General features: G+C 28.6%; 1 protein-coding gene across 1 annotated transcript; it reads right to left on the reverse strand.

The window, feature by feature from the left end:
* Nucleotides 1-16,626: 16,626 nt before the first annotated feature.
* On the reverse strand, nt 16,627-26,008 carry LOC101512893 (ABC transporter B family member 19). The gene is made up of 10 exons (XM_004489327.4): nt 25,371-26,008; nt 25,196-25,250; nt 24,360-24,535; nt 23,474-23,674; nt 22,738-22,997; nt 22,150-22,466; nt 21,836-22,059; nt 20,893-21,712; nt 20,500-20,741; nt 16,627-18,042 (listed from the first exon to the last, which is right to left on the reverse strand). The coding sequence occupies exons 1-10, from the start codon at nt 25,617-25,619 to the stop codon at nt 16,834-16,836; spliced, it is 3,753 nt and encodes a 1,250-aa protein (XP_004489384.1). The 5' UTR covers nt 25,620-26,008; the 3' UTR covers nt 16,627-16,833.
* Between the last annotated feature and the right edge of the window lie 150 nt (nt 26,009-26,158).

Consider the following 26,158-nt stretch of genomic DNA (forward strand, 5'->3'; position numbering starts at 1 on the left):
TATTAGAAATATATTAGTTTTATTATAAATATTTTTAATATTACACATATAATTGATTGTGATTTTTTAACAGTATAAATTTTTTTCACCGAGAATATATAAAAAATTAACAATGAAGATTGTTGTTAGAGTCTCAATAAATAAAAATTCATGGTAAAAACTCACGCGACACATGATTTATCATGTAAAAAAATATGATTAATTCAATAGAGTCAATAGTTAATTTAAATCACAACAAAAAATATAATTACAATTAATTATAATTTTTAATATAATTTAAATTAATTATCTAATCAACTGAATTAACCATATTTTATACGCAATTAATAAAAAATTTGTAGGTGTACAAAAACATGGATGTCTACGAAACATTTGCATACTATCATTACCTTCATTCACTCAACGGTTTGATTTTCACTAATAATCTAAAGTTTTTTCTTTCTTTTTTGACTAAAGTTATTATGATTAATTTTCTCTTTTCCTACTAAGACTCGTGGATAATATAATAATAACTCCTCATCAGCCTTTCTGCCTCCTCAACAAACTACCTTTTAAATAAATCGTTGTAATAGAGAAAACATGAAATATTTATAATAAATATATATTTATGAAAATAATAAAAATTGTTTTTTTTTTATATATTTGTATTATTTTATAACAAAAAAGAAAGAAATAGATATCCAGTTGAAAAATCTCTTACTTTTTTGTTAATACGTTAAATCAATAGATATTTTAAAAAATGTAAATAGAAAATATTTTCATAAAATAAATATATCTTCCAATTTTTGTTATATTTTTCAAAGATATATTATATATCTATGCATCCAAGGGAACAAACGGTTATGTGGTAGGTACATCATCCCTTTGTTGTTTTTCTTTTCATGCTTCTTTTCCTAGGGTCATCTTCAATCACCAAAGGATTCTCAATCTCTTTTTTTCTTCTTCTTCCTTAGATTTTGTCAATAAAAATATGGCAATTTAATTTGTCGGTAATTATGACTATACAGATTAGCTAAATTAAAGGTTTTTTCACAATATTTCAAAAAAAAATTAAAGTTTATTTCACAATAGTATACTCTTAATTAGTCAATCATAACTATTAAAAAGATTTAACTATAACAATATTTCAAATTATACATATAAGTTGTTGACGAAGAGTTTATAAAAATTAACCTCTAGTTATATGAAAAAATTTATTATATATAGAGAGTTAGTTTGTTAAATGCTCAAAGAAAATGACATTGCACCTTGATATTTTTTATTTTATTTTATTTTTTGCTGAACATACATATACAGTCCTCACCCAAAGCCTTTTCAGGAAACTGTGATTAAAGTTAAATTGGACCACTATTACTAACGTACGTTGACGCTTTTTACTAAATTTGTTCAAAGTTTGGTATACATTTTCTACTTGTTCCATTCCAAAGATTTCTATTCAATATAACTAGATCAATATTCATTACCATACTTTACTTTTATTTTTATTTACAAATGAGTGTTTAACATTATATCAACAGTAAATATGTTGACTTTGGCTTATTTTCATTGATTTCCTTATTTTTTTTCGAAATATAAGTTAGAATAATATTATTGTAATATAAAATTTGACATAAAAATAATATTTTGACATTTTATGAAAATAAAATATAACTGTATATTTTATATCATATTGTATTTGTATTAAAATTTATGTTCCAATAACATTATTGTGTTTTGACATATTATCTATTTACTATCTAAAAAAATATTAATCCTTCTTAAATAATTCAAATTATAATACAACTAGAATCTTCGTCAAAAGTAGGGTCGGCCCAAGACTGTTTAGAATATTTAATAGAATTTTAGAAAATTATTTAATTTTTTTATGAAAAATTATTCGTAATTACTTTAGAATTTTTTTTATTAAATTAATAATAATTAATTTTACATAGTATTTCTTGTTTAATTGTTAATTAAATCAATTAATTTAATATTTATTGAGATAGTATTAATTTTATGTAAGATTTTATTAATTTTAAAATATTAAAAAATGGATTTTTTTTATTAAGTATAAAACATTTTTAAATAAATTTTTATTTAATAAAAATATTACACTTTTCTAAAGTCTAAAGTGATTGCTTTAATAGTGTTACACTTAAGTCAGTTAAATTGAAAAACAGTTATATATGTATTTTCTCAACAAAAGTACAAGCAACAAACATATGAGAAAAATGTAAAAATAAAATGTACTTCTACAATTTAAAATAAAAGCACCATATGCAACTTTCTCCTAGTTGATTGCAACTTATCCTATGAATCCAACTTGACGTTCATTTTGGTTGAACTATAAGTTCAACACTGTTGTAAATGGCATACAAAAGGTGAAGGGTTTCCCCTTCATGAACTTATAAATCTATTATTTACATTAAAATCTGACTTCGAAGAAGCATCATATCTCTCAGCGCACAAATTAAATCAATAGTGAATATTTTGACTAAATAAGGTATTTGAAAATATACATTGTTCACATGTTATCCAATTATTAATAGCTATTTTTTTTCTTGTCGGTAATTAAACTACTATAAATAACTCATGCGAAGTCTTGAATTCGAACTGAAACAAAACGTATAACCTAACAATATTAATATTTACTAGTTGATATACATTTAAGTATTTTTTTGTTGATCTATAAAGAAATATCGAAATGCACTTTGGTGTCTAATACTTATCGATCAAATTAGAAACAAATTTATGCATAAATAGAATTATTTAGTACTAATAATTATGATTATCTCTTGCTTATTTAATTTGTCTAATTCAACCTCAATTATATTATACGCAAAAAAGATGCATTTTTTTTCTTTCCAAAGATGAAATAGTAAAAGAAAAACTCATAATATAATTATCGATGCAAGATTACAATATATATAGACCCGTTGTAGTCAAACACCCTCCATGATTAAATCATCGCTATTTGATCAATATCACACAGCCATTCAAGAATCTCATCTGAGGATCTTGCAACGGTTCAACTGCCTCTAAAAATATCACATATAAGAGTTATCCATATAAATGTCACGTATTTTAAATATAAAGTACACAATTGACTCTAATTTAAAATAGTACTCGGACATGTAAGTATGTGCAAGTACACATCCATTAAAAGTTGCTTCTTGTATTTCTTCGTATTCCAACATCGCTAATTGTTTGTGGCAGTCAAAGAAGTTCTGCTCTGGACCAATTAGTATAAACAAAAATTATACATTCCTATGGATAATACACCATCAATTTAAGTATGTTTTTCAAACAAAACTTTTTTTCTTTTCTCTTTTTCCCCACATGCACAATAATGCAAGTAGGTATATGCACTTAAATATGGTGTTCATATGGTCCCATGGAACGTGATCAATGTAGGGATTCATCAGATCCACATATATATATATATATATATTTGAATTATTCATATGAATTGCCTGGATGTTTGAGTATTATTATGATCTTTTTCCGACAAAGATAAGAAACTTTAATTAATTTATCTAGTCAAAAAAATTGATGATGAAACGTACTAGTTTGGACCAGACGCATTATTCGGAGGCTAAATTCAGACCTTACGTCTTATTTTCCACAATAAAATAATCGTCTCTACGTCATCATCCTTTAGAGAATATTCTCTATAAATATTGAATTTTATCATCAAAAACAAGGTATGTATTATCCACAACCTCTCTCTTCCCCCAATTTTTACTTACTTGAGCATCAAAATATTTGCAAGTACTCCACCGAGAGCTAGACAACTAACCCATTGTCTTCCGCCATCACTAACGACCTCCAACCATTTATGATGGTCCGGTGCATATCACATAGTATACAATAAAATTAAACACATGCATATTTAACACTGATATAAAATAATTTAAAAAAAAATTAAAGCGAAAAAAGAAGAAGAAAAAAACTAGAAAACAAATATTATATGTTAAGTGTGAAGGTTGAATGATATATCTTTTACAAGACAAATGCAGTTTCACATATTTCATATTTATAGAAAAGGAAACATATGTACTTACGAATGGACTAATGTGAATTTTTATACTCATTATTTTATTTTGTAGGATTTGTCGCATCGTATTTTGAATGACTTTAATCACAATATAATCTTCCCTTTTTATCGTTTTAGTTAATGTTTGTCTTAGGTTTTTTTTTTATTGATGTTTATTTTGTTACACTATACACTTTTCTCCTTCACTTTAGTTTATCTTTGATTTTTCAAATAAAGTTTTTAATGAGACAATATTGTTCATTCTTGTTTCCTTGAATTTTACTTTAGTCTCCAAATTTTTTTAAAATATATTTATTAACATGCAAATAATAAATGGTAATTTTGGAGTACCGTGGTTAGGTGTCAACTATATTATTTTTTTTAATACTTTTCAATACATATAGTTATTTATCAAAATTTCTTTTACTTCCTCCTTTTCTTTTTGATTGTTGTAATGAAAAAATAAAATAAAATTTAGCTGTTGTTTTCTGTTAGCAAGGCGCAATCAATCTTTTATTGAAAGAAAATAGCTCACTCTTATTGGATAGAATAAAATAAATATATTGGGCCAAAAAGGGGAAAACCTTCTATCCACTCGGTCCAAGTTCATTTTAGCATCACAATTGGATCCATATCCTTACCATTAAACTCTTACTCTAAATTTTGTTTAGCACTTTTTGGATAAACTTCCTAAATTACATTCATAGATAATACAAAAGATATAAAAATATGATTTTTGTTTTCGAAATTTTTTATATGTGAAATTTTTTCTTCATTTTCAATGTGCATAAAATTTATTCTCTATTTTTTAATATGTATGAAAATTTTGAAAACGAAGTTTTTGGCATGTAAATTCTTTGCTCTTTCATTAGTATGTATCAAAATTTTAGTTTTTAAATTTTTTGATAGGTAAAGTTTTTTCTCTGTTTGCAATAAGTATTAAAAAAATAATTTTTAAAATTTCTGATATGAATATACGTACCAAATTTTTTTTAATATGAAATTTTTTGAATGTAATTTATAAACTGGAAATTTTGGGTAAAAAAAGTCATATATCTAAAGTTTCATTGTTTGTGGGGTGGGAGTTGGGTCCGATTTTTTTTCTGGTGAGTATGTAAAAAATTTAAAATAATACAGCTAAAATTAAAATTTTCAAATATTATAGGATTAAGAGCCAGATTATAGAGAAATGAAATAAAATTCTCTATCCACATGAAAAAGTTTTGCGCTATCATATTATCCATTCATCTGGCAACATGTTTAGAAAACTTTTAGAACATAAAGATGTATCAAAAAGCTTGAAATTTGAGTATTTAAATACTATTTTATAAAAAAATTGATCGCAATGCATTTATTAAATTGAGTTTTCCGAAATACATAAAAAAAAAACTCATTTTGTATCTTTTGTTTTTAAATAAAAAAATAATGATATAATGGATAAACTTTGAGAAAGTCTTTGGAATTTTAATCACATTTCATTTGTTATCGATAAATTTATTTTAAATTTTTTAAAATACAAATATATTTTTTAAAATTGTAAAAACTCAAATTTTGATACTCCGAAAACTTTATTTATGTTTTCAAGAATCACATTTAAAATTCAGTAGAGGTGGAAATTTTTTTGTCTTTTTATAAAAAAGGGAAAAATTAGATTTTTAGAGAAAAGATTAGTTAGGAGTATAATTGATGGGTATTAATTAAAATTTTCACATGTTTAAAGATATAAGAATTAAATTGGGCTTCGATTCTTGATAACTAACTACGATTGAGCCCAAATGTGTTGGTCCTCACACACGTAACACGTGACAATACAGATAGGGCCAGAGTCCGATAAATAACTAGATAGATAAATATTATCATCAAAATCATTCGAAAAAGATTCCAGTTCGAATTATAATTAAAATATCTTTTATTATATCTTACTTATCTTTTTGTTAAATTTTTAGTAATATTTACCAAGGTTCATTTCTATTGAGCGATATTGAGAGTTTTATTTACAAACGAGAGAAGAAAAAGGATTGATCAATGTTAATATTTAATGTAAAAGAATATTCTCAAATGACACAACTATTTGATAATCAATTTGTTCTTTCATTTTGTATGATATATTGGCCAAATAAAATGACACATTGGTTGTTCATTTGCTCGGCCATAGTGTTAGTGCGTAGATTAGCTATTGATAAATAAATGTATATCAAATTTATAAATTATAATTTAATTATAGTTTGTCTCTAAATTTTTATCAATTCACAAAATCAGTCATTCTATTTAAAAGTCGATAATTTTTTATCATTCTCTCATATTTTTAAACTAAAAATGACGATTTGACATCTTTTAAATCACGTGACATATGTTATGATGATATAGAATGAGTAATGCTCATGAAATCGTAATAAAACTCTCTAAAAACTTAATTTTTAACTTCTATAATTTTTTATTTTTGTAATTTAAAAAATGACGATTTGACACCTTTTAAATAATGTGACATATGTTATGATGATATAAAATGAGTAATACTCATGAAATTGCAATAAAACTCTCTAAAAACTTAATTTTTTATTTTTGTAATTTAATTACTGACGTATGAATAATTAATGCATCTAGATGATTTTATATTATTAAATCATATGTCATATCATTTAAAATATATTAAATCGTCATTTTTAAATTCTTAAATTTAAAGTATGAATCAAAATTGTTGACTTTTAAAATAGGATGACAAATTATGTTAATTAGTGAAAATAGAAGGGCCAAAATTACAATAAAACCTAAATTTTATATTAAACATAATATTTATAAAATATATTTATAAAATATAGGTTTAATGATGCATTATCTTTTTATGTGTGTTTGGAAAATATTTTCTTATGTTTTATTTGACATGTTCGTGAGAGTGCAATGATAATAAATAATAGTATATTAAGGCTGAAATAATTGGCCAAGTGAACACTCGAAAAAAATAAACTTAAGAAGTCATCTCTACTATTTAAAATTTTAATACTAACCTTATGTTTCTTAAGATACTTAAACCATGTATTAAAAGAGATATACTTGTTAGTGAAATCATATTCAATAAATTTTTTTGCCTTTATTTATAAAGGGAGTTTTCTCTTTATATATTAAGAGAATAAATTGTTAGGGAAAAAACTGAAAAACAACAAAATCTAACAAACTAACTACTTAGAGAATAGGAAAAAAATAAAGATCTAGTTATCATACAAAGTAAACCAATAGATGACTATTATAATAAATGTATTAGCTATGTTTAATATTGGCCCTCAAACTGGAATGGATATCCAACATTCCAAGTTTGGATAAAAGACGTAAGTAAGGAATTGGATGTAAAGCTTTTGTGAAGATGTCGGCAGCCTACTATGAAGGTATTGGCATTAAGTGAAGAATTACAACTTGAATCTTGTCTCGAACGAAATGACAATCCATTTCAATGTGTTTTGTTTGTTCGTGGAAAACGGGATTTGAAGCAATATGAAGAGCAGATTTATTATCGCAGTAAAGAACAACCGGCTTAAGATGAGGAATATGCAGGTCGTCCAGTAGGTAAAGAAGCCATTGAGCTTCACATGTAGCTTGGGCCAACGCGCGATATTCAGCCTCGGATGAAGAACGTGAAACAGTGGATTGTTTCTTGTTTTTCCATGAAATTAACGAATCACCAAGGAAGAAGCAAAAACCTGTGACAGAATGTCTTGTGTCTTGACATGCACCCCAATCAGAATCGCAGAAGCCTTTGATTTGAAATGAGGAACGTGCTTGGAAAAATAGTCCTTTACCAGGATTGTTTTTGATGAAGCGAACGATACGAAATGCAGCCTGGAGATGCAAGTCTGTAGGTGCTGAAAGGAATTGGCTCAACCTACACACAACAAAAGAGATATCATGACGAGTATTTGTAAGATACAAAAGTTATTCAATCACTTTTCTAAAAACAATGGCATTAGAAAGAGGCTGGCCAGTTGAAACAGACAATTTTAAATTAGCATCCATTGGTGTGGGACATGGTTTTGAACCAAGCAATCCAGTTTCTTCAAGGAGATCCAAAGAATACTTCCTTTGACATAAGGAAATGTCATTGGTATTGTGAGCTATTTCAAAACCAAGAAAAATTTTCATTATACCGAGATCTTTAATGCTAAATACAGAGTGCATAGAAGATTTATTGGATTCAATGTCAGTCAAATTGTTTCCATCAATTAGAAGTTCGTCAACATAAAAAAAAGAATGACAGTAAAACCAGCAGGAGTAGAACAAGTAAACAAGGAATAATCAGATTTAGATTGACAAAAACCAAACTGTTTTAAAGATGAACATAATTTGGTATTCCATTGTCGACTTGCTTGCATTAATCCATAAAGAGATCTCTTGAGTTTACAAACAAGGTTTTTATTAGAAACATCAAATCCAAGAGGGACCTTCATATAAACATCCTCAATGAGATCCCCATGAAGAAAAGCTGTGTTTATGTCAAGTTGAAATAAAAACCAATTGTTAACAGCAGCCATAAAAAGTAATAATCTAATAGTGGTCATTTTCACAACTGGACTGAAGGTGTCTAAATAATCAAGACATTCAGTCTTATTGTATCCTTTAGCAACAAGGCGAGCCTTGTGTCGCTCGACATAACCATTAGCATGAAATTTTAATTTAAAAATCCACTTACATCCAATCGCATTTTTATTGCGAGGCGAAGAAGTAAGTTCCCACATATGATTGTTTAAAAGAGATTGAAGTTCATAAGCTATTGCAAGTCTCCAATTGGAGTCTTTAATAGCTTCCGAATAAGAAGTGGGTTCTTTCAAAGTAGAAACAGTTATAGAAAAAATCTTGTGAGAAATTGATAAGTTGTCATAGCAAATGTAGTTAGACAAGGGATAAGGAATACCTTCAATGTTGTTAGAAAAACAAAATTGGTTATTGAAATTACCCTTTAATATGTAGTAATGGAAATCTTGAAGGTATGACGGAGGATGAGTAACTTTAGCACTTCTTCGAGGAGTGAAAATAGGTATGTGTCCTTCATTACATGAAGCTGCCGAAGCAGCAGATTCTGAACCTGTAACAGGGGCAGAAGAGCAATTCGAAGGAAAAAGGGAAGAGGAAACAATAGAATTATTGTGAAACTCATCAAAGTCAAAGTCATTACCAACTTGAATAAGATTTGGTTGCGGAGAACGTAAATTTACAATAGGATAAGGAAAGATAGACTCGAAAAAAACAGTGTCACGAGAAAGAAAAACTTCTTTAGATAGCATATCAAACAATACATAACCTTTAGTACACAGTTTGTTTCCCAAATAAACGCATTTGCGAGACCGTGAGTCAAATTTTTTTCTATTCGATTGCAAAGTTGTAGAAAAACATATGCAACAAAAAAGCCATACAAATACTCGAAGATGAATATAGAGCTAGATTAAAAGAGTTGCACTAAAAATCTTCACAAGACATTATTTTATTCCCATTAAGGATGACATGCCTTTAAAAATGGCTAATTTGTATGTGAAATTGTTTCCTTTCAGAAATTGAGTAGTCTATAACATTTAATTTCTGATGATAAAGTGTATTTTTAATTTCTTTCTCTTTAGAAGAAGATTTTCCAAGGATTTGAACGCATGAATTTTAGTCTATAAAATCAAATATTTTATTGGTGTTTAAAGTAATGAAGTGACGGAGGATATACGTGTGATATTTTTAGTTAATAACTGTTATATTTTATATTAATAACAGTTATTAATATTTATATTTTATTAATTTGTTTTTGAATAAAATTTTGATATCTTGTATGTTATTATTCTAAGCGAGCTTTCTCAAAAACAGTATTCTAATCAAATATTGATATACAGACGATTTTTCTAACATTGAATATTTCTTATTGATGATATGTTTGTAAATTTTATAAAATTGTTCAAATATTCGTATATTTTTGAAATGCATGTAGAGATTGGAAACAGTATTCTAATCAAATATATTCTCTTGTGAATTCTAAGCCCACTTACCATCCATCAATTCCAACGTGAGAACAACAACATTACTAACTTGGGCTTAATTTTTAAAAATTGGGCTCATATTTGATACTAAATTAAGCATAGCCCATAAGTTATTTAAGACTATCAAAATATGAGAAGTACTCAGCATCATCCTTCACAAACACAATTTATTCCTTTTTATTTAATTTTTTGCACAATTTTGTTTATATATTTACAACTTTTTTATATAGCAAGTTGGATTACTTTATTTAAATCAAACTTGGAATTTGATGCTTAAAACTCTTTCAACATTCTTTATATATTTACAATGTGATATGTTTGGATTGGTGGTATAGAGTAGTGAATAGAATAGAATAAGATGACCTTCTTTTTCCAAAAAATATTGAACAATAAAATAAAATATATTTTATGACTCAACCACAAAAAATAAAATTACATAGCAAGTAAATTTTTTTCCATGTTTTTCATATTGACATGTGTCTCCAATGACAATAAATATGTACACTTTTATTAGTTACTAGTACTCGATTAGAGACTCGTGTTTAAAGTATGAGTGTTGAAAAAATATAAACACTATAATGATAATAAGAATATTAATAAGTGTTTTAAAAGTGTTTGTTAATAAACTAACGATAAAAATAGTCAATTAAAAATACATTACAAGTTTTTTTTAAAAAAAAAAATCACCAATATAAAACCTTCTATTTTGATTTCGTAATAAAAATCTTTAGCACTTGTTAGCAATACTCTGGTAAACAAAATGTTAACAATTGTCCTAATGATAATAGAGAAATTACAAAACAACAATAGTTAGGGTCTTGTCCATTGATAAGATCAATTACATAATTGAGAGCTTGAAAGAAGAAAAAAAATGCAAATACATGTAATAGAGACGAGTGTGAACAAGAAATGAACCGTAAACTTTGGTGATAGGGATTGATGAATCAAAGTTTTTGGAATATGAAACAAGCAAGCACATGCATGCATATTACCATCAAGTTGTTCTTTCCAATTAATAACATGACAAATTGTAACAAATCGAAATTAGACAATCTTTTAACAAAAAATTGATTGATTCAACGTTAATAACTTGCTCTCTTATGTGTGGCTTTTTATTGATGCACATATTCTTATTCTTATCAATTCATCAACAACAAAAATTATTATTCTTATCTTATCACATATTCAACATCCAATTGATGTTTCTTCAAATAGTAATTATTTGACCATGATGGAGTAATCATGTTCACATTTTATTAATAACATCAAATTTGTGTTGATTTCACTAAATTTCAATCATGTAACAAACTTGGAAGATTCAAATATATTTGGTTAGTGTATAAACTTTTGTTAGGTGAAGGTGTTTACTTTTCACTTTTTAACTGATCCTAGCAATATGAGACATGATTCCATGTTTTTCTCTATATATATGTCCTTAAAATGCATCATCGTCCATTACCAATAGACAAACTCTTGATTCCTTAGGATGTTTTTCTTTTCTTTAGGCAGATTCCTTTTATTGGGGTTCAAAATAAATTACACCCACATGTGATTTATTTTATGTAAGATTTAGGTCATGTTAGATTTTATTTTTTTAAATAAAAAAGACCAAAATTATTTTAGAAGTCTATTTACTTTAAAAGATCAAACTACGACTTATCAAAATAATTTTTTAGACCTACCAACAATCTATTTAAGTAAATATAATCAAAATATTATTATTATAAATTTTGTATGAAATCATAAATTTACTATTCTTGTATGTAACTTATGCATACTAGCTAGTATTCATCATTTATTAAAATATTTAAATGCATTATGATAAAATAGAATTTAAATATGGCGTCGTGTAAGATTTTAGCATGTGATATTATACTTAAAAAAAAAATTATTTCATGAAAAACAAACTTATTACAATATGTCTGACCTATGCCTTTACTTTATTTATCTGACCACATTGGGTCTTGCAAAGCCCAACTTGTTGTAACCATATTTCCACCCTTACATTACTTCAAAAGGCCATATCACTAAATTGTATTTATTCATTTCTTATAGGAGGTATGAGTTAATTTTTTTTTTTTTAATTTAAAATCAGAGTGTACTATTTTTGAATATTGGTTTTTGTTTGAAATAATTATTTACATTAGTCAATACTAGTACTAGTTAGCATTTCCCAATTACCTAAAAATTAATTTCTCATGTTGGTCTATCTATATTCTCATTCTCAATATGCATGAAAGTTATGGTTGTTACATGGCCTCTGCAATGATCATTAATATGTGTTGACCATTAATTGATTAATTGAATATATATATAATATGTTTTTTAAACTAAAAAAAGTTGGGTAACATCTGCCAACACATCCTTACCCTCCTCTATTTGGGGTAAGTGATAGGAATCTTATAAATAATTTCTACTGACATTTGAATATATTTTTATCTAAAAGTCTAGTGAGTTAAGTCTTACTAGTTTACTTGGTAAAAAAAATCACTAAAATTAAGAAGAAGGAAAATTTGCCAACTTATAGAGATACTAGAATTTTATTTATGAACAAGGTGAATAGTCAACTAATTACACTATTTTACATAATTTGAATATTTTTTAAATAAATATTAAAAGAATATTAAAATTGCAAATTTGGGGCTCTTCCATTGTGGGAGACATGTTAAGTTTTCTTAAAAATTGTTTTAGACATTGATGAAAACCAACATTTTTAACACTTTTAATTAAAAAGTTTAGAGCTTAGAATCTTCTGCAGAAAATATAATTTTAAAGCATTAATATTCATCTTCCTTTTTTTTTATCTAATAAATATTAACGGAATTATTGTCTCAATTATTAGAATGAGTAATATTATGACCTTGTACTTTCAAAAAATGTTATTAATGATTATTTGAATTTCAATCGGCTTTCAAACATATGCGAGATTCTCGAGTTAGAATCGTATTCATTTCTTTTTTCTTCATTAATATTTGTTTGGAGAATGATAAATACAATAAAAAATTTATACTTACAACTATAAAATTTAAATCTAATTATTTAAATATTTATCAATTAAATTAAAATTAAAATTTAAGAATGTATGAAAACAAAATTTTATTCACTAGACAACCGTTGTTTGAACAACTTTGCCCATGAGACGATAAGGTGTCAGATTTAGTGAGTTAAGATAAAATAAAAAGAGAGCTAGAAAATTACCAAGCTTGATGTCATACAAAATCTGACAAAAAGGGTCCCTTATATTTCTGAACATGTAAATGAATAAGCCAAATTGAGAGTCAATAAGCCAGTGAATCCAATGCATTATATTTACCAGAACAACAGTAATTATTTGTTGTGACGTTTTTATTATTAATTCATTAAATTATTTTTTTTTATCTCATCCTGCACTGCCATAAATACTTTTGATGTTTTTGGTTTTACAATTTTCATTCAATGTATTGAAAATAAAATAATTCATATTTAAATATTTTTTTTTATAAAAGTAAGTTAAATAATACTTTTAAATTTAAAAATCAATTTTATAAATAAAAACTATAAATTATATATTAGAACAACAACACACTCTTAAAAAAATAAAAAGTTGGTTCAACTCAAAATTTTGTAATAGGATAAAGTTTGTTCAACTCATTCACCCTTATTCACTAAATACTACCTATAAATTCTACTAAACGTTACAATTTCAAATTAAAATCAACTATACTCGAAAATAATTAAATATATCATAATCAATTTCCAGCTTTATAACCAATTTTTAGTCTCCCAATTTTGAAAAAAAAATAGAGAAGCTCAATTATGAAAACAATGTTGGCAGAAGACATGGGGCTAGCTGGATGGATTCTGAGAGAGTTTTCAGAATGAGAAGAAATGGTCAAAAATGTTGTGCAAATTAAAGACTCAGTAGTGACTACTACACTCACAAAAGAAATAAAGCTGATTCAAGTTTTTTGTACATGTACTATTTTGTACCTAATTTCAACATGTATTGGACCCACTTTTACTCACAAAATCTACTCCTTAACCTACAATATCATCATCCTCAACCATTTTTAATATAAAATATTTCAATATTCCAAATTCATCTCTAGGGTAAAAAAAAGTATTTTGATTTTGAAAAATTAGTAACAAGAAAATTGTACTATAGTGTAGTGTATCCAAGACAGAGTGGAACAGTTACCCACTTTCACAATAGATTCTTCAATCTCAATCTCAAGAATCTAATCTAACATAAATAGAGTGCATCACTATATTCTATTTCTACGTAAAAATTATGTGCTTTTAATTTATTATATAAGAGATTAAAGAGGATTCAAACACCAATTTAGTTGAATATTTTGACTAACAAGATATTAAAAATTTTATAGAAATCATAAAATTGGCAAGGTTTTGTCTTTTTGCAGAAAAAATATTGGGCCTATGCTTGTAGTAGTGTCTTAACAAGATATCCTGAAAAAAATCCAGCAAGTACCTGCAGGCATACATATATAATTGAGGCTCATTGATGTGATGCATCAATCTTACCAACAGCCAAATTATTTTCAAAAATATTTTTTCCACCTTTCATTTTCTCCATTCCACTTGCTTATAGTCATGCCTTTGTCTTCACCACACTCTTCCCCTCAAACTCAACCTTTTTCATTTATATATATTGAAAAAATATATTTATGAGTTTTAAAATGAGAAAATGAAAGAATTAATGGTCTGTTTAATTGTGTTTTATTTTTTTATTTTTAAAAATTATTTTATAAATAAATTTTAAAAAACTATTTTTAAATAGAAAATTAAAGAAAAAATCTGTTTGTCAACTACAATTTTTAAAGCAGTTTTTTATTAGAGAGTTAAAAAAATTAAAAAATAAAAAGTAAAACACCATTAATTTGTTTTATTTTTTTAATTTTAAAAAATATAATATTAAAAATAGTTTTACAAAACAGTTTTTAAAAATAAATAATCCAAACAAATTTTATAATTTTTAAATTTTAAAATACTAAAATAAATTTTTTGAGATTTAAATCAAACAAACTCTAAATCTTAACAATTGATTAAATTACAAATGATTAAAATTAAAATAAAAACTTTTCTATAATTGTATGTCATATATAATTTAATCGTTTCATCCTTTTATTTTAAAATTCCTAGATACATCTTTATATATATATATATATATATATAAACAAACTTTCTTCTTATTAGAGTGACATACATTGCATTGGAACTTAAAAAAAATTGAGGACCTTAAAGGGGCCCATTCTTTCTTTTAACTTTTCTTTGATTACCAAGTACACGTATGTAAGGTGGCATCCTTTTCATGAAGGTTACAAATGAGTCTCATCCATGTGATAAAGATATGTTCTTAGGTAACTTAAGTTGTATATAGGCATCGCAATAAGGTAGAGTGGTTGCGGTTTTTGTCACTTCCCTCCACGTATTCAACTAGTTTTAAAAAATCTATATTAATTTTTGTCTATTTTTAAGATATGATTCAAATTTTCTTGCACTATATATATTTAAAATTATATTTATTATAATTAATATAATAAAAGAAAAAATATTAAAATTATATTTTTTATGAAGATAAGATTATAATATTTAATATTAAAAAATGTTGAATATATATTTTATATATATATATATATATATATATATTTTTAAAAAATAATAATATTATTTGCGGAGTAGATTTGGAAGAAATATTAATATTTTGAAATTCATTTTCATCCTCAAATTTTAATTACAGAAAGAAATTTCATTTACATTCAACTAAAGCGTTTTCTCCACCTAAATTGAGACGGATGTGAATTATATTGTCTTCAAATTATCTTTAAACAAATTGCACTATTGATTTGAGATTAAAGGACAAAAACCAATTACTTCATTACATATTTAATGCCTGGAATACAAATTCATGCATCATACACACCTAAATTTGAATTTGTTGCAGTGAATATTCCTAAACAACCAGTCGTTGGATCAAGATTAAACAATTTAAATAATTTAAATTTCAATAAAAATTATATTCTTGAAAAAATTAAAATACCAAACATGAAATTTGGACTGATCTCAATCCAACTCTCGTCATATTATTGAATGCATAAATTGCTTGCAAATTCAAATACTACATACCCCCTATTCCTAGAGATATATAAATTGTGCACACATTTTTAGTTAATTGTGGTGATAAAGTTCTTTCATGTTTTTGTACTCAAAAAGAAAGTTTTTTCATGTTCAATGAGTGGCCAAAGAGGGAAATCCTTTTAGACAACATCAAGTGGGTCATTTCTAAAGATTTTAAAAGCATACATAAAAATAATGTTTTATCCTTCCTTCATAATTACCAATAATAATTCAGACCCTGTGTTTCAAACTAATTCTATCTCCATTTGTTAAAATAAATAAGCATTGCAACTAGTCCTTTTAAGGGCCCCTCAAAGAATAAAGTTGTGTTTATCTTTAACTAGAAAAAGATCATGTGACAAACACACATGCATGAAAAGAAAGCAAAGAGCAACAAAACATGCAATTGTTGGAATTGCATTTTATTATTAGTAAGTTAGAAGAAAAGCTAAAGAAACAGATAGATAACATGCTTATGCATATGCACCTATGATATGTGATTAATAATTAATATTATATAATAAGTGATTCTCTATTAAAAATAGAGCACTTTTGTCCTTAAGGTACAAACCTCATAAAAAAAAACACATATCTACATCTAAAAAAGAAAAAATCAAAGCATGAGGTTAATGGGACCAAACATAATTATCATCAAACCATAAGGTCATTATCATAATGTATCAAATAAAATTCTCTTCTTTTTCATATGTGATGATGTTGTAGCTGCAAGAGTCTAGAATAAGCTCCTTCTGGCCTGCTTATGAGTTCAGAATGACTTCCTTGCTCGACAATCCGACCGTCTTGCACAACGCCGATACAATCGACTCCTCGAATGGTCGACAAACGATGAGCCACGAGCACGGTGGTTCGACCCCTCATTAGCCTCTCTAAGGCTTCTTGTAAGACACATTCGGATTCGGCGTCAAGTGCACTTGTTGCTTCATCGAGTAAAAGTATTGTAGGATCCTTAAGAACAGCTCTTGCAATAGCAATCCTTTGCTTTTGACCGCCGGATAGTTGCACGCCTCTTTCGCCGACCGGTGTTTTGTAACCTTCCGGCAAACCACTAACAAATGCATGCACATTGGCCGAGCGAGCGGCTTCGATCACCTCGGCTTCGGTTGCTCCTTCTTTACCATATGCAATGTTCTCTAAAATGCTAGCTGCAAACAATGCTGGTTCTTGTTGGACTAAACCAATCTTAAGCCTTAATGACTTTAAATTCAACTTCCTAATGTCCTTTCCATCGATCATTACCTTACCGACGATCGGATCGTAGAATCGCTCTATCAATGCAATAACAGAACTCTTCCCCGAACCACTCGCCCCGACAAGGGCTTGGCTCTGGCCTGCCCGAATTCTTAGACTGAAATCTTTGAACACCATCACATCCGGTCTAGAAGGGTATGCAAAATCAACATGTCTAAGTTCAATCTCCCCGCGAACCGATTCAACTTGTTCTGCATCGGGATCATCAGGATCAATCCGAGTTGAGCGGTCGAGAATTGAGAAAACCGAACCAACAGCTTCTCCACCGCGGATTATCTCAGGAGCAAGACTAACAGTTTCTGCCACGGAATTTGCCGTGATCACTAAGACAACAAACACCTTGATGACTTTTGAAAATGTGGAAACACCTTTGCTAACTAAATGTGCACCATACCATAGAATGAGAGCTTCGGACGCATATAGGGCGAGTTGAGAGAGGCCGAATAAGAGGCCGGATGTCAAACTTCGGCGCAGGCTTAGGCTCTGCGGGACGCGAAGCTCGTGGCAAAATATCGACAACATCTTGTTTTGAGCATTGAATGCTGCAACAGTTCTGATGTTGCTTACTCCTTCTCCTGCAATCATGCTTGTCTTTGCATGAGCCTTCGCCGTGTCTCCGGCGAACCCTTTCAGAGATAGTTGCTGTAAAATCCAATAAACAAACACATACAAGTTCTCATTGTTAGCACATCATCAACAACATAACATTCTTCACAAATGCTTTAAGGATTTTCTAAACTATAAACTAAATTATTAGGCTTTTTTACTTCGAGAAAATATTTTCTGTTTTCATTTTTCGCCACTTGTTTTCAAGGTGGTTCCTGTATTCAAGCATTTCTATGTTAATTGAGATATCAGTGATGACCATTTTACAACCATCTCTAATAGATTTGATTGTGATGTGAGGTTATAACGTTAAACTCTTACAAGTATAAAAAAATATTGAAAACAAAAAAATTGATGTCTTTAATTTCATTACTATTAAAATGTTACATGGTTTTTGTTCACTATACAATGATAAACCAATGCAAGGTAAAAGTCACATACTTTAATTGAGTGGTAAATAGTAACTACAAAGTATAAAAGTAACTTTAAAAAATTATTAGGCATGCATATGAGAAGTTATAAAGCAAAGGAGTTTTTAGTAATTTCATTTATTTTTATATGCTCATATTTTTAGTATAAAGTTCAAAAGGATGTGAATGAAATAAGAAAAATCCAAAGAAAAGACTTAAAAGGACCAAGGGTGGGGTCTTAAAGGGGACATATTGTTGATATAATAAGGACACCTACTCCATTAAAGATTTTGATATATTGGAAGGTACAATCAATCTATTTGATTGTTCTGTGCCTATGGCATGCGCAAATTGTATAACAATGCCCCTTACAAGATATATTTGTGAAGTGATTGATACTATTTGGTTTGAAAATGATGCATGCTATGGAATTTTATGATGAAATATGATATTAATTTTTATGCATAGTTGGTGTAAGGTGACAAATTACAGTTCATCATCCGTAGGACTTTAGAATTTATAAGTAATTTCAGTTAAAATAAAATGTTTTCATTAGTCTGATTATTATGATCGGTTAACTGTGTAAAAAGTTTTAACTTTAATTATGTATTTAAATTAAATTTAAATACGAAATAATAAAATAATATTATACTGTATTTTCTTTTGATGAAATAATATTATACTATGAGATAGAAAAACATTGTGATGTAACATTCTTTAATTTTTCACACTTGGCATTAAGTTAAATTTTTATACTGTTCTAATATTTTTATTATTATTATTTTTATAAAAGTGAGACATGCAAGTGAAGAAAAATCCCACATGATCTCACGTGCATAGTCAAAATCTCCAATAATTTCTACATACCTTATAAAAGATACACAAACAAACAAATAATAATATAGTATATAAGTATATTATAGGTGTTTGTGTAACATAGAGATCACATATCTAGACAAATTAACTAGACCCGAAAAAGACTGAAAAGATCACGGGTTGGAGGCCAAAAACAAGGTTCAAATTCCTAGACAAAATAAAAGGTTTAGAGTTTTATGAAAATATATTCATTAAATATATAATAAAAAATCATGTAATGAAGTTTCCTCTAGACATATGAATTTCCAGTACACAACACCCAAAATATACTCTTAAAAAATGTGTTTATTTATCATTCATAAATACCAATGAAGACCTTTTTCTCTCTTTAAAATCAACATTAATTTAATAGTGCACACATGATATGTAGTCTATCTAGATTTTTTTAATTATTATTTTAATTAATATATTAATTTTAGTTGATCAAATGTTGAGAAGATAAAAAGACTAGTCTACTACTTAGTATGTGGTATGAAAGTTGAAGATGAGGTATGAATCTGTACTCCAATATATAATAAATAAAGTTTTCAGTGCAATTAATGAGCTTTTATTATTCCAAATTATTATGAGTTATTAGTGTACAGAACTGGAAGGAAGCACGTGCACCCTTCAAGTAGGGTAGGGTCTTAGTTGTTTTAGCTTTTTTGTCGTTTAATGACACTTTTTTGTGAACTTAGATTCTTACACTGTAAAAGGTAAAGTGTTATATTAATATAGGTAAGGTATCAAATACTAGTAAATAACAAAGAATCTCTATTGTTAAAAATATAAAGTTACCCTTTTGGCCATACTCTACTCTTAGTCTTAGGGTCAACACTCAACACATGCAAATTTAATTATTAAAATAATATTTTTTTTTAAATTTGAATTTTATGAATTCATGTTATCATATAGTTGTTGATTTAGACCGTTAGATCAAAGATCGAGTGACTCATATTATGACTAGTAAATCTGATTAAAATCAAACGATTCACATTTTAATTTTATATTTCGAACTTAGTTACCAAAGTCAATGTAAGTTGTTTGATTATCAATTGTGCAATCATGCAATTGTCAATTTAGATCATCCAATCATGATCAGATAATTCACGAATTTATTTATATAAATCGTGATTTCTTGACTAATCCTTGTTTTTAAGTGCTCTTTTAGAAGGAAGGTAAAACAAATTTTTATGTCATGGTGATGAATGTTGGAGTGAGTTTTTACCTGAGCAAAATTTGCAAGAACTAGAAGAGGGAAGGTTGCAAGGATGAGTAAGGAAACTCTCCATTCAACAATGAAAGCAACAATGAAAGAAGTGAGTAGAGATGTCATGTTCTGCAATATTACTGATATCCTCTCGGCAATAGCCGACTTCACATCGGCCGCATCCGTGGCGAGGCGAGCGGCAACAAGGCTCGAGTTGTGCTCCTCCTCATCGAACCATCCAACTTCATTCCTCAAAATAGCTAACAAAAATAACATGTATCAAAATCGAGGTTAATTATGATATACAGTCAGTATAAACAATTTTACACTGTAATGTGTGACTTTAGAAGTAAATATGATTAAAGTCGGTCGATTTTAATGATATGATGATTATGATTGAAAGCATCATACCTGCAAGCATCATTCTTCTGACCCTTGTGGTGAGATTCTCTCCCATTATACTAAAAAAGTAATGTTGAATCAAGTAGGCACCAACAGCATAAATACCAGCACCAATGTATATGAATACATATTCCTTAGTTTTTCTCTCCATGGATGCATAATTTCTATAGTAGAAAACTTCAATCATGTTGCTCATAACAATAGCAAAAGTCGGTCCGATGAATCCGGAAAGAATGGATCCAACGGCTCCCATGATTGAGTAAGGCCACTCGGGCGCGTTCATTTTGAGTAACCTGAAGAAATATCCGTCTGGAGCTGGATTTTTCTTGTCCGTTTCAGCATTCGAGATCATCTCGATACGACCATCGGCTCCCGTGCTGTACTGATAACTCAAGTTCCTTAAGCTTCCTGACCTTAAGCTTAAAGACTTTGTCGAAAGCGAATGGCTTAATCGCGATGAGCGCGTCCGGCGAGTTGAAGGGTTGGAAAAGTCTCTATTTCCAACCATTTCTTGGAACCTAATTAGAGAAGCATAGGTTCCTCCCTTAGCAAAAAGTTCTTCGTGTGTTCCGGTCTCGACAACTAGCCCTTGTTGAATAACAGCAATAGTGTCAACGTTTCTAATGGTTGATAAACGATGAGCAACAACTACGGTAGTTCTACCGATCATGAGACGGTCTAGCGCCTCTTGAACAATGCTTTCGGATCCTGCATCAAGAGCACTAGTTGCTTCATCTAAGAGAAGAATCTTCGGATTTTTCAACATCGCTCTTGCAATTGCAATCCTTTGCTTTTGTCCACCCGATAATTGAACTCCTCGCTCTCCTACCTGATAACAAACAAGATAACATTGATTTATTCAACACCCTCGACTAGTACTAATAAATTATCGACTTTAAGCCGAAAAAAGTCAATCGCTACAATATTGTTTTGCTTCGAAATTATTACCAACCTGAGTGTTGTATCCATTAGGAAGCAAAGTAATAAAGCTATGAGCATTTGCAGCAGAAGTTGCAGCTTCCACTTCATCTATTGTTGCATCAGGTTTTCCATAGAGAATGTTCTCAAGAATGGTTGTTGCAAATAAAGCAGGTTCTTGATTCACCAATCCGATTTGATCGCGTAACCATTTCAATTGTAGTGTCTTAATGTCCACATTATCGAGCAGAACCTGACCTGCATAGCGATTTCGAAAGATCAGTATAGTTGTTTGTTCATCGGAAAAATAAAGATTTTGATGTGAAGTTTATGTTTTTAGCTTTATACCTTCATTAGGATCATAGAACCTTTCAATCAAGGAAACAACAGTACTCTTTCCAGATCCACTACCACCAACAACCGCAACGGTTTTACCAGCCGGGAAAAAGATCGAAAATTTCCGGAAAATAATCACGTCCGGCCTTGATGGATAGCTGAAAGTCACATCTTTAAATTCAATGTTTCCATTAACCTCGGCTAAGGTTTTTCCGTCCAAAAGATCTTCTACTATGGTTGGTTTTTGTCTGATGATTTCCATCAATTTGTATCCAGCCGCTTTGCCTTTGCTGAAAGCGCCTAAGTTCGAAAACGACTGACCTAAACTCCTGTTGAAGCAAATATATAACATGTCATCATCAAAGGCTAGGTCGCACTGACACTTCACATTGAAGATGTGTCTGGTGTCTCCCACAACGCAGACACACGTCATTACATTCAATAACTTCAATTTTTTTTAATTATTATCGATGTCTAAGTGTCAATGTCAGTATCGGGTCAAGTGTTTGTGTTAGTTTTTCATGGATCAAAGGAATACTTCTTTAAAAGTTAATAGAAACATCGAAACTCAAAAGTTTTTTCATCAAATTGAGGACTCACATTCCACCAACAATCGCGGAGAAAATAGCCGTGAATGCCTTGCCACCATCGGTTTGTCCATTCCTGATAAAAACTCCGGCATACCAGAAAACTAGCGCCCACGACATGCAAGCTATACCGTACGTGCATCCTAGGCCTAAACCTTTAGCCATTCCTGCCTTGTATCCAAGCTTCAATGTGTTTTGTATTGCATCTGAATAAGAATTCAATGCCTTACTCTCGCCGACGTAAGAGTAAACCGTCCGAACTTGAGCAATCGCCTAAACACAAATAAGATAACAATCAATACTTATTCCTTAGTCCCCTATATTAATCTGTTACTACTTTTTAATCATGTCATTTTTTCGAGCCAATGAGTATCGAAATCAATGCAAAAAGATGATAAATACATTAATTTCCTTTCAATTACTTAATTGTATTCAAAGACATAGTTGGCATTTTGATCAACACACAACAATCATCATCATCATGCTTTTTTTATTATTTACTTTACTCAAAAAAAGAAAAAAGCTATAAACTTTTATGAGTGTTGGACTTTAAAAAAAACATCATTCAAACATTCTTTGAAATTAAACATGACACAAATTCATAAGTATAAGCATGCACTGCTTTAATTCAAAAAGTAAAAAAAGAATAATTTTAAAACAATGAACAACTTTATTGTTACTTTTCAAATAAAGAAACATGTTCATGGACATGATTTTGTTTTCAAATTTCAACCATGAATTAGTCTCACCTGTTCAGCAATTATACCGGCATTTGCATACGATTCGCGACTTTTCGAGGTAAGTCCGGTGAGTGTATAAGCATACAATCCACCAGCAAAAGCAATGCCAGGAATCACTGCAACACTAAGAAGTGCTAATCTCCATGCTGACACAAAACCAACCACAAGTCCAGCTAGAAAAGTTGATAGATAATGTATGAAATTTCCAACCTACACACAAAACAAAAATCAACCAACAAATTTTAGACCATTTCTGGATAAAAAGTTTAATTAAGCACCTATCATTTAAGTGTTTATGTATAAACTATTCTATAACAAAAATAAAATACAGTTAAACTATTTTCTTAGAAGCTATAAGTTATTTTCATAAGTTATCCCTAGAAATCTTATAGAAATAAGCTGAAGACAGTTTATATAATGGTTTTCATAAGCTTTGCAAAACAGTTTTTTAAGTGCTTATATAAGTAAATTAGCTTAAACAAACCAATTGAAACAGTACTGCACTACATATTTGTTGAAGGTACAAAAAACAAATTAAACACTAAGCCAATGAATGCAACCACCTCAGGCGCACGTAAAGTCCTGACTTGCTAACATGCACCACTTTAAGCAATGATGATAGATGGACCCCACATAAATGGATAGCAACTACCCAAAAGGCCATAGTTTCCATATTTTTTATTTTCCTTCTATGTAAAAAACTTTGTAATGTTGAGACTTCATATTAAAGACATGTCTAATGCCGGGCACGCGTTGATATAGTACACCAACAATGACATATATAATTAATTCCATTTTTTAAAAAATTATTATCAGTGTCAATGTCATGTTCAATGTAAATGTCTGGTGCTTCATAGATAAATATATATAAAGATTGAAGATTAAAATTAAGCACCTTCTCACTAATAGCATCTTGGACTAAAAGTGTATCAGTAGAGACACTAAAAACTATATCTCCTGTTCTAGCATCTGTATCAAAGAAACCAACATCTTGTTTAAGAACTGCCTCCAAATACTTCTTCCTCAAGGTGCTAACTTGTCTCTCCCCAGTATACATCCAGCATGCAATCTCTGTTAAATTATCACAATATTAATAAAAAGTAAAAAAAAATAAAGTTTAAATATGATTTTAATCTTCAATTATAGCATTTTTTTCATTTTAATTTCTGTAAGTTTTTTTGTTTGGATTTAATCAATGCAAAATAAAATACGATTGCTTTTAGTCCGCAACTTATTGGACCACGTGGCATGATTTTAATAGGCCACGTATGCAGTAAGAGAATAAAAGCAAAGGTGTTTTAATTTGCCGGTAATTAATGCAAAAAAAGAAAAAACATATGGGATTGAAATCATATTTAAATCAAAAAAGTATTTTTTTTTCAACTTTATTTCATAATTTTGATGAATGGTAGTTCAATTATTAATTTGTGTAATAAAAATGTGTACCATACGTTAATCTTATATAATACATGATGATAGAGGTTATTATAGTTATTTTTTTAGATAATGTTAGGCCTTGACAAGTGAAAGTAAGAAAATGACACAAGTGTTTGCTATAAGACATACACATACATAACATAGACACATACAAAGTCCAAAAAAGTAATGGTCCAACAAGTTTAATCAATCTTATTCACATGTTGAGACCAAAACAACAAAATGAAAATGAGAGAAAGAGAGAGAAAAATAATAAAAAGATAGAAAAATTGAAAAGAAAAAAAAATAGCATACCTGCATAAGATGAAATGCAAACAACAAGTCCAAGGTACACAAAGTAAAGTGCATACTGCAATAATAATCATGATAATAACCAAAAAAAAATTAAGCATTAATTAGATAACAGATCTGAGACAAAATTAATATTTAAAAAATTTGAAAAAAAAATAGAAATTTTATTATTATTTACCTTAGAAACTTCATCAGTCATTTTCTTCAAATCCATTTGGTTTTTACCAAAACCATTAACCATTTGACCAAAGAGAAGAAAAAAAACAGGCATTGATGAACCATGAATGATAGCTCCAATACTTCCTGAGATCATGAGAATCCAATCATATTTATCAGCAAATGAAAAAAGCTGATAAAATGGTAAACTCTGTTCTTTCTTCTTCTCTGCTTCAGGCAATGATGCTTTCACTTCAGAAACTTCAGCCATTGGAAAATTTGAACCAACCCAACAATTAAAAATACTGTCTTTTTAATAAAGGTTGGTTATAAGTAAGAAAAATTGGATTTTTATAAAAGGGTAACTGATAAAATTTAAAAAAAAAAAAATTGGATTTTTATAGTGGAAAATGGTTCAATAGAATGAAAAAAGAGATCTTGAGTTAAAAGGGTAGTCAAGAAGTGAAGTTAATGTAATGTAAATTGTTGTGAGCATTTTAAGGAGATCTGATGCAAACTCTCTTTTTGTAGTGAAGGAAGTGTCAATGTCTGTTTTTGGTAGAAGAAAGTGTGTGTGTGTGTGTGTGTGTGTTGTGATGTTGGAAAGTGGTCAAAGGTTTGGAAGTGGAGAGAAGAGAACATGAATTTGAGAAGAGAGAGATGGGTGAGGGTGTGGATTTATAGTGTGAACACTTTTCATTTTAACTGTGGTTGTAAAATAAACACCATGTGATTTAAGGATTGTGATTTGCTGTTGTTTGGGACCATGTAGTTTCATATTGTATTTTATCCCAACCGTTGATTTTATAT

The sequence above is a fragment of the Cicer arietinum genome, chromosome 2 (genome assembly GCF_000331145.2).
Source record: "Cicer arietinum cultivar CDC Frontier isolate Library 1 chromosome 2, Cicar.CDCFrontier_v2.0, whole genome shotgun sequence".
In the NCBI taxonomy this organism is placed as follows: domain Eukaryota; kingdom Viridiplantae; phylum Streptophyta; class Magnoliopsida; order Fabales; family Fabaceae; genus Cicer; species Cicer arietinum.